Here is an 11,207-nt window from a genome sequence, read left to right on the forward strand (position 1 = left end):
TTTCTTAGTTATTATTATATTTAACATAGACTCGAAAATTTAATCAAAGGAAGTGCTTGGGAATCTATTCACTTCGGAGAGAAGCCTTTTCTAAGAGGCCTTTCACACGATATTGGTGATTAAAATAAAATAAAAAATAGAATAATAGGTAGAACATCTTCGGGTGATTAGATCTGAAAAGTTCCTTTATTTTTCCTAGGGGGGGAATTGGCGCAGTTCGTGATCCGAAAGCAATTTATGAAAAAGAATTCTGTTGTGTGAACTCGGTTTTCAAAATATCGAATGCGTTGGCGTCTTTTGGAGAGAGAGAGAGAGAGATCAAAGAGTTTCAACTACAAAGACTCGAACAGAACAAGTTTTATTTCAGTAGTTATTATAACTGTGTTCAAATGAAACCCGTTCGAGTAACTTTATTAAAGGCAGACGGGAAAAGTACAGTCGACGCCGTTTATTACAATCAAGGATAATGTTACCATTCGGGAATAGCTGTCACTTTTACAAAGAACGGAACGGACCAATATCATAATATGGGAAGAAATTCGTTTATAGCTATCGGGACTCCGGATAATGTTATCAACTTTTGTTTCCGTCGAAGAAGTTTTTTTGCGCATTCCGAAGCTTCGGTTCAACTGAAATTTTTTTCCCCTTCAAGTTGTTATCAGGCTGCAACACTAGGCTAGAAAGTGTCCCCCCCCCCCCAGTTGACTAACATTTCCGTACTTAATGTCGTGATCAGTCCGTAGTATTCGCTGTGATTCATGTACGTGTGGAGCTTCTTTTCAGCAATGACCTTATAGTGAAGACAAACGTATGACGAATAAAAACCCTTTTTCATCAGTGCTTGATCAGTTTCTTTCAGTTGACCAGATTCTGAAAAATCATACGCAACACTAGATACGCACTCAGACTGTTAGGTACACACACAGTTACATTTCCGGCACAACTCACTAGATAGTAAATCACCCATAGATGGTGATAGACCTGAGTTGTGCTCGGTTTAAAAAAAAAAGAAAAAATTTACCAGATTCAAATTTCTTTTTCCTGAGAAACTTTTTCCTAGGATCTAAGAAACAAGGGATCTGACATTATATATTGAAAAAAATATCGTAATTCGTGATATACATTAATACAGTTCTCCTTTGAACGCCTCACAATGGCTGAATAACAAAAATGCAGGATTTTATCTCAAAGGAAAAGAAAGTCCCGTTTTAGCGAGAATAAAAAGAAATGAAAACGATTTTGCAGCCAATTATATGGTAAAGAAAAATGGTTGTCCCATTTTAACAATACCCATTTACCATGCGTCCCGTTCGACCAAATGGGATGTATAGTCACCGTACTTGCAAACGGAACTTTTTTCGGATATTCTTATCAAAAACCCCGATCGGTCTTGATGTGATCACATTAACTAGCGTGGACTGTGTATCGGATGGTACAGCAGAATTTAACACGAAAAATTCTGGAATCTGTGATTTTTCTCTTCAGAATATGGGAAACACACGACACAACACCAATATAACACGAAACAAGCTGAACTCTGATAACATAAATACGTCAGGCTGTGGTATTCCCATACACTCAGAACATGCATTCCGGCAGATACTAATTCGTTAGAAATTCCCCGGATGAATGTTTACGAGGTGTATGCACGGGCAAGTAGTAGAAGTGGTATAGCAGAATTGAATGAAGCAAATACGTGAGAAAGCTAGAATGCATTTGTGTTCATTACAAAACGTTACTACTGACAGCTTAAATATGTAGGTGCCTTTCTTGAGCTTTATTCAGGATATTTTAATTTCTGAATTCATTCTGGGGAGGGGAAGGGGGGGGGGAGGAATTACTCGATCCCGTGGTACAAAATACTTTACTAACTGTACATAGCCCTAGTCTTACGTATCCCCCACAGAGACAATTTACTATCATTTCACTTCCAATGTGGCTGTGTCGGAGCTACAAAATGTATTTCGCCTACAAAATACTACTAGTAGTATCTGACATGGACCTTGTGCACATTCCTCTGTGGAATTTCTAACGAATCGGTGCACGCCGAAGTGTGTGTTCATATTGTATGTGTGGTCCCTATCTTATTTAGGTTGTCAGACTTGTACTTGTATCGTATTCTCTTCCTGGTAATAACAAAATACTGCACCATCGGCTCCGGCGTCACTGCTGACAGTCACCCGACTTCTTTTGGAGAAGGCCAATACCGTTCTTCAGTGAGAACTTCGGTCACTTCGTTACAATGGCATATTGGGTGGACTGTGTCAGTCATTATGACCAGTGCCCGATTTCCTCATGGGCAAGTGAAGGATTTTAACAGGGCCCTCATGGTTTTAGGGGGGGCCCTCCAAAATTCAAACAATTATATTCACTGAATAATGTTCAAGAAAGTAGGAGTTGTGTGATTTCTCTAGAAGTTGTTTTCAAAGACATTACTGTATTTCTACATTCATTTAAACCGAACACAACTCCTGTCTATCGTCATGAGCAATTTACTACCGATTGAGTTGTGCCGGAAGTGTGTGTGGAGAGGGGGGGTACCTAACGCGAAGGGGGGGGTACCTAACAGTCTTAACACGTATCTAGTGTTATGTGTGGAGATTTTTTTGTGCTGCCATGTATATTTAAAATTTCCAGTGAAGTGCAACAATTGAATATTCGTACCGCTGTAAGCTTGTTATTGTTTGTGGCGATACTTTTTTACTGGGAGATCGCTCGCATTCACGTCTTGAAATTGCCATTATTTATTGCCAAGATTTTTGAAAGAATTTTATGAAGAATTTTATTAGAATGTATGAAAGAAATTTAATCCAAATTTAGTTAAAAAACATAAAATTTATAATTGAATTAAAAATATCTAGAGTTTCATTTTTTGCGACAATTTTCATTTAACTCTCAATATTTCATCCTGTAACTTCCTCGAGCTATTCAATGAATTGTAAACCCGCTTATCGTAGAACTTTCTTTCTTCCCAATCCAGACGGAGTATCGTTCCGCGCGAGGGGGAAAAAAAGAATGTTTAATTTAATTTGAGTGTTTATTTTGCCTCCAGTCGTAACAGAAACGCGTTTAAAATGTCGAGTTCCCTTCAAATATGATACTTGTACAAGCACTACTATACTGTATTTTCCCTTGAAATACTCGTCGGTTAAATTTGCGACATCAAAAACCAGTACGTACTTGAATTTATTATTATTGCTCGAGAAAGAGACGTTTTTCCCCCAAATTCGAGTACTTGAAAGGACGCTGAGCCGGGGACAAGTATTGGGGATTATTGATTCAAAAATTCAATTACATTCCAGGAAGAACCTTTAACTCTTTGAGAGCACTTTTTATTTTCTGAGAAATTTAATGGAAGTCGCTGGACTCTCATCGTGAGGATTCGAACTCCGTTGACGCACAGTGGTGGTCGGCTGAAGTTGGTTTTCTGCGGATTTTCAAATTTCAAGGCGTGAATACGATCCGGTTGTCCATTTGAAAAATTCTCTCCGCAGAGAGCAGGCAGACGTACAACATATGATATTTACATAACATGTAAATTCAAGCATGTACGATTTCAGTACTTTATACAAAACATACATACACCATCAGTACTTTATACATAACATACATACACCATCAGTACTTTATACATAACATACATACACCATCAGTACTTTATACATAACATACATACACCATCAGTACTTTATACATAACATACATACACCATCAGTACTTTATACATAACATACATACACCATCAGTACTTTATACATAAATGTAATATACTTTACACATAAGTGTAATGTACTTTATACATAAATTTATACATAATGTAGATGTTTGTATGTACGTTTTTGAAATTTATTACAGAAAAAGGAAATCCAACAACATAAATATTTTTACGAAAATTATGTGAATAGTTATTATTTATAATTTATTATGTGTGTGTCATTTCTCGCCTTTAAATATTATCTTATGTAAAAATTAAAATTAATACATTTCTATGTCAATATCGCCAAATTGGAAACAAACTTAGCGAAGTTTGGAGACAGCTCTGATGATCTGGTGAGTCATGGTGCCAAGAGACTAGGCCGAATAGTCGAGATTCTACTGCAATTTGTAGAAGAAGCTGTAAATTTTGATGCATTGCATCTAGCTGGGATCAAAATTAGATAAGCATTGAATAAGTGTCAGTTAATGAAGTAGAACAAAGCCAAAGGTAAGGGTTTAACAGCCAAATTGTCCTTGTTTCCCCATATTACTTATGACGTATCTGTGAGTTTTCCGGGTAATCTTACTGATGCATCTTATACGCAAGAAAACGTGGCGCTCGACGTTGCAGCTGAACGCTATGTTGGCCCTAGAATAGCGAAAAGTTTGCCACCCCTGGCATAAATAATACGGTTTCTTAAGATATACAAAGCACGCGTTTTAACTTGGTCATCTTAATTTTTACTCGAAAAAATTAATATGACCAAGATATATAAACTGCATATATATATTATGCCTAATACCAAAAATATTACACGCATATTCATACACGGCTTTCCCCTATTGATATTTACTGATCAAATAAATTTAACTTTACTTTATCATTTGTGAACTTTTTGTTATTTTCACTAAATCAATCCATCTCCTCATTAGGTTCATTCACAGTAGGTCTTGGAAGTCATCGCGGCTTTATATTAGCTGAATCCAACGGCAAAAACTCCTGGAACATCAGTAGAAAGGAACTCGTAATCGATGACACGACTTGGTGTTTATAAGATGATCTTCATAGTTATTTATAATCTAATTTACCCATGGATGTGAAGCATACGAAGTGGTCATAAAATAACTTTGCCTATATACGAGCCCCTAGCGACCGCCATAATCAACGAATGCGAATGAAATTCGAGATAAAAAATGTATAGGTTTAAAAAAAAAAAAATGCGCTCGAGAATGAAGAGAGAAAAACTTAACCCACGGTTACGGTTTCGGCAACAAAATTAGAAAAAAAATTGAAATGGCAACTTCCGCTTTTACGCATAACTATTTAATCGACGAAGTAAAAAGCTACAAATGGAGGTAGAACGATTCCTGCGACACCATAAACACCGACGCATGACGTAAACAAAGATCTCACCAAACCGGTTGGTGTGCTAACCATTCGGTGCTGCACTTCCTGCAGCAGTGATGTGATTTGCATTGGTTGTTTCCACGCGTGTAGCGCCGGTGTTTATCATTCTGCAGGTACCATTTCAATGCTATTTTATGGCTTTTCACTGCACCGATCACTTTGAAATGCATAAAAGTGAGTATTGCCATTTGAATTTTTCGAAGTTTTGTTGCTGTAACCGTAATCGCGAGAGCTATATAGAATTTTTTTGCTTCCACTTCTCATTCTCGAGCACATATTCGGAAATACCAAAATATCTCCAATTTTATTCGCATTCGTTGATTTTTTGCGGTCGTTAAGGGGCTCATCAATCGGCAAAACCACCCTGCATATTGTATAGTCATTTAACAAACATGTATATATAATTTTACAACACTACTTGTGACTGTGGATTTGTGAATAAACTTATTTGTAACTCGCATATTTTGATATGGACATTCGTTTTCTGTGCCTTTTTGCAATAGTATACTAGTTTTTTGTAGGAGAAAATTTCGAGTCGACTGCTCTTTTTTTTACATTTCTGAAAACCATAAAAGGGAATTACAAGCTTCTTATTTCTTCCCCGCTATTATTAACGTCATTCATATGTGCTTATCGATGACTGAGCAGCATAAAAAGAAAATTCATGTCCCTCGCGAGAGATTTTTATCGTCGACTGCTTGCCATTACTAGGGTAATACTGTACATATTATCCAAGGACATGATAAAACATTTAATATAACAACCCATAGGATTTTTCCGTGGAATAATAACAGTTCAATACAAATCGCATCTTGAAACGATTGAAGTCTTAGCATCCCGTACATATACGGCTGGCTTCCAATGACTTACAATTAAGACTACACATGTAACGATTCCAACACAAAAGAAAGATTGACAAAATTGTAGTTTTTTTCTACATTGTCAATTATAAATTCTACGGAAGCAGCTGCAGAAAAACAAAAAAAATTACGAATCAATAGATTGTGTTTTTTATTTATTCGCATTTTGTGATCAATATCAATGGACCCTGAACAAGGATTGGCTGATGAAGGTGGAAAAGGAGAAATTCGATTGTGGCACCCAATTGTTCTTCAGGAAAACTACCTGCTTTCGGGGATCGTACAAATCGATTGCTTGTTTTTCCACGTTCTGTTTTGTTTCGTCGATTCGACTCTCGAGGGGTAATCAATTCTTTTTTATTGTAGTGTGGGGGGAAAGAAACATCACATGATCGTGTTGCGTATGTTGGCTGTCGATCGAAGTAAAAATTTAGGAGAACATAGTGTTTTTTTTTTGTGGGTTTTTTTTATAGAAAGTGACCTCCGTTTAGGTTGGATGAAGAAGTGGGAAATAGTGTTTTTTCAAAATTCAGGATTTTGAATGATATGATAAAGTTTCTGAAGGCAACGTTTGAATACCATCAGTGAGGTGACAAAAGGTGAACCAGATGAGGTGGAAATAAGGCCATAGAGTAGTGGACCTCAAACTTTTTGAAGCACGAACCCCTTTTGGCAAGAATTCTATTGGCGACCCCAGTTTTTCCTCAACTTCAGTTAAGGCGAATGACTACGTGCGAGGCACATTTTTTTTAAAACAGCATGATTTTCACAAATTAAGTGGGGTTTGAATCATAATACTGTATGAAATAAGGAAATCCAGTGAAATTTCTGAAATATCTTTAAAACTTCTTGAGATATTCTAAATTATGTCCTCAAAATTGGCTCATTTTCAGTACTTACTCCAAACATTGTACGCTGAAAACCACACCATTTATTTGAATAGTTTTGATACTGTATGTAGCTATGACTGTTATCTGCGCAATGAACTAAAAGTTTTAGGATACACAAAATATTCATTGAGATATGGCAGCTTTTTTCGTGAAGCAATACGTGAATTTTCACAAAAAGATTCAATTTTTTTTTTAATTCAAACAGCTGTAAAATATTTAATTCTAAACATATGGCCAAGATCCTAGTTTATTGCACAGCTAATGTTATCTGCCACACTGTTGCAAATTTTCATGAGAATGTCTTGCATATTTTTTGAGAAATTTTGTTTTGCGTGCAATAAAGTAACGAAAAAAAAATGAATCTTCAAAAAACGCGTTTGAAAATTATTTGTTGCCTTTGAAACCATTGTTCCAGATGATTTGAATCAGCCATAACTTTGTTTTTACTTATTGCATGTACAAGAATAAAATAGTTTTGGATTCTGCGTAAAACATTCTTCCCAATGGATTTATAAAACCATTTTCGACAATTTTCGGAAAAATCGTCATTTGAACGCAGTCTTAAAATTTAATAGACAGATGGGGCTGCACCAATACCATTCATTCGTGCACAATCAACTCTGCATTTTCGAATTTTTTGAAAAAAAACTGACATCCTCACATCGAGATACGTCACGTGAATACATACGCGTATACATCAACCTATGTTTGACAACCAATGAAAGTTGAACTATTATAGGGCTTTCTATCATCAAAATCTGCAAGTACAGAGTGAATACACGATTTCGTCGTACATAATAACTAAAATTTTACAGGCCATGAAAATATATATTTTTTTCAATTATTGTTTTAACGATATTCAATGTTAATGGGGGAGAGTTTTCTTTTCAACATCCTATAGTTTCTAATTTGTCAGTTGTGTGCATTACTTTTTCCACTAGTGAGTGCGTACATGGATAATAAGAAGCTCAGCTCAAGGTGTATTTTAGATTTGACATATATTTATTTATGTTACGAAAGAATGAAGTAAATTTCTATTAAGGCGTTTAAATTTCGGAAAATATTTCGCGACCCTCCCCCCTCCCCCCCCCCGTTCATTTACGCGGTTCCCACTGGGTCACGATCTACAGTTTGGGAACCACTGCCATAGAGAGAGGGGAAAATTCCGAAAATGTTAGAAAATGACGGATATACTGTACATGGAATAACATTTTTAAGGCTATTGTTGCATCACTTTGAGCCATCCCGTCGCCCGAAACATCAGCCCCCCCCCCCTGAAAGAAATTGAAATTGCTGGTAAAGCCCTGAACTGAAATGAAACCTACAGTTTCATGCTTGTTTTCCATTTTATAGCATGGATGATGAACTTCAAGATGTGAATGCGAGCCGGTCCCTCATTTTTAAAGCAATATCCCCATAGAGAGCAGGCAGGCCTTCAACACCATATTTACGAAAATACGGAAAATTCAGGCACATTCCCCCCTTTCCCTTCCACAACGGAACGTAGATGGCAGCACTCGAATATTAAACACGCTTATAACTTTGGCATTATAACACGTTAAAGCACACATAGACATATGAATGATTTCCGACACGTACCAATTAATTAGAAATTGTACAGAGAAATGTTTACGGTTACGGTTCAGCAGTAGTAGTAGCCGCTGTGCGGTCGTGTGGGCATAGTGCTGGAATATAGTGGGGGTATATAACATTGCACATTAAATCTGACGGAACTCCGCTTAAGTCGTCATAATTTTTCGATAACTTGAGGTGACGACTTATCGAGGTTTTACTGTATATGCCATCCATATCTGTTATGGTCATCTTTTTCTCAGCCACCTCGTTGGGCATTTTGCCTGTTGTGGCGTTGCATTTGTGTTTGTATTAGAAATTTTCCCATATTGGTAAATTTATTCATAAACTACGGGAAGAAAAACAATGAAATTCATTGAAATTAATTGCAATATCATTGAGTGGTTTCAATAAAAAAAATTTTTTTTAATTCAACAGCAGAGTATTGAAACGGACGAGAATGTCTTAAAATAAATCTCGAAAATTCCATATTTGCCTTATCTAAGGAATTTTTCTCATTATATCAGAAAAGTCATTTCCATACGCTTCAGTACTAATTAGTTCCTTAAAAGAGAGATAGGAGAGAAAAAAAAAAAGATTGAATTCTCATTTATTATAATGATCTCCATTTCATTTTTGGATGATTGTTCGTTTAGGTTCATTCGACCGAGAGGAATTTCCGCCATGGGCGGCATTTTCTCTGGGAGTTGCCATGGTTATAATTTCGGAACACGGATGTTCTCTTTCCCAGGCTTTTATAGGATAATAATAATAATTGATAAGAGGATAACAACGGCGATAAGAAGTATGGCCCTGTTTTTGCTCCCACGCAATAGCCCCACTCTCGTCCCAAAACTTTCGGTGTCGCCGAGATTAACGTTTCCTGTCATATATTTGCATATCAATGCAATAACGATAATGTATACGCTTTCGATCTCTGTCCCCGTATTCAATTTCCCCCCTAAATATGTTCGGTGAGAAAAGTCTTTCGAAACGGGAGCGAGAGAGAAAGGGCGCAACACATAAATTTCAAACTTGAAGCAACTTTCTGAAACTGCTGTCACCCAGAATCTTCGGCTTATTTTACCATAATATTTACGATCTCATTTTCGAAATATATATAGAGAGAGGCGTGAAAACACACTATAATCTTCGAAAACAGTCCACGCAATAAGTAAAACAAAGTATTTTCTCGGCTATTTATACTATGAAGAAGCCTAATTCTAAGGATATTGAAAATGACACTCTCTGGAGATTACGGCATTATTCAAGGTCTGACTTTTACTTGATGGGTGAAGAAAGCATAGAGGTAGAAAAATGTTTCGTTATATACGCGATTAATTAGTTCGGCGAAATAATCGAGTCAGGCAAAATCTCTCATTGCAGTGCTTCTCACAGTGTGTGTCGCGGTGAGCTGGAGATATTGATTTGTGTTCCTATTTTTATGCTTTGATTTGGTTCTTTTATATGGGAAAATATCTACCACACAAACTATTCTGAGGCGTAGCCATGGGTGGAGGTACGGGGGGGGGCATCCCCCCTTCCCAGTGTCAAAGGTGGAGTCGACTGATCTAATGTATATATGTATATATGAATTGACATCATCATCGTGCCCCCCCCCCAGCAATAATGACCGTGCCCCCCCCCCCCCAGACTTCCAGGTCTATTTCCACCTATGGGCGCAGCAGATGAACCATGAATTAGGAAAGAGAGCCGCGGGTGACATAAGTATGAGAACAACTGTCGTATAGTGAGATCGCGTAAGGTGAAGGAGGATACGTGTAACACAGAAACGGGACATGGGAACAAAATGTCTCATAATTGAAGGACCGGAATCCATGTCAAAATGAAGATCGATCTGAAGTTGGCTTCTCGGCAACTAATGAGGGAGGTGGTTCTGGTGGAGGGGACACAAAGAATTATAATGGATGATGATACGAACTTCGAAGCTAGTTACTGGGACGAAATATCATTGAACAAGAGTGGGGGAAAGCGAGCGCGCGTGAAATCGCGATGAAATCTCGAAATTTTCGATGCTACGGCAGTAAATCAGTAGCCGCTCCTAGACTTACGCTAACAATCTGCGTAATGAAGTGCAGGTAACCAGAACGGAAGTTGCCGTCCAGTTTCTTCGCTAGAACGAAAATGGCTGTCGTAAAACCATCACGGGCCTCCGGTCCAAGTGGTTTTTTCCGAGGCCCTATCCATGGCCTCCACATCCTGGAGCGGGGCCCCTAGTCTGGGATCTTTTGCGTGCTCCTCCCCCCCGGTTAGACTTTTCGCGGGTCCTTTATGTAGTTAATTTATAGCGTGAAAAAGCAGAAAATGATGAGAACTGTCCCGGGCCCCAAGGCTAGATCCCTGTCAGCCCCCCCCCCACCTTGTGGGGGTTTACTTGGTAAATTCAAGGATACTTCATGCAGATATTTTTGTTAGGCTTCTCTTGAGGCCCAGGTATACCCATGCGTTAAGACGGCACTGCCGTCGAGACATTAAAAACCAGAACTAAAGTGGATGCCCAATGCAAACAAGAAATAGATTGAAACTGGAGTGCCCGAATTATTGCTTATCGTGGGGCTTCATTTCATTTAAAAATTTTAATTCGTTATATAAATAATTAATAATTAAATAAATAATAAATAAATAAATAATTCGTTTAAATTTTGTTTCCCACGCGAATCATCAGAAGCCCCACGAGAATCAGAAAAATATTTTGAGCAACAACTGATAACGCTTGCCTATATGCAAGTTATATGTATATGAATATCTAGTCATATCTAT

General features: G+C 37.5%; 1 protein-coding gene across 1 annotated transcript in view; it reads left to right on the plus strand.

The window, feature by feature from the left end:
* LOC149090194 (uncharacterized) overlaps positions 1-5,564 on the plus strand; it is a 28,811-nt gene extending 23,247 nt beyond the window's left edge. The window contains exon 9 of the mRNA XM_089232612.1: positions 4,630-5,564. Within this exon, the coding sequence (XP_089088738.1) occupies positions 4,630-4,751 (122 nt within the window). The 3' untranslated portion in view covers positions 4,752-5,564. The remainder of the gene's footprint in view (positions 1-4,629) is intronic.
* Positions 5,565-11,207: the final 5,643 nt, after the last annotated feature.

This window comes from Pholcus phalangioides, unplaced genomic scaffold (genome assembly GCF_987345545.1).
Source record: "Pholcus phalangioides strain wild (caught in Gottingen) unplaced genomic scaffold, Ppha-v1.0 ptg000001l_1, whole genome shotgun sequence".
Taxonomy (NCBI): domain Eukaryota; kingdom Metazoa; phylum Arthropoda; class Arachnida; order Araneae; family Pholcidae; genus Pholcus; species Pholcus phalangioides.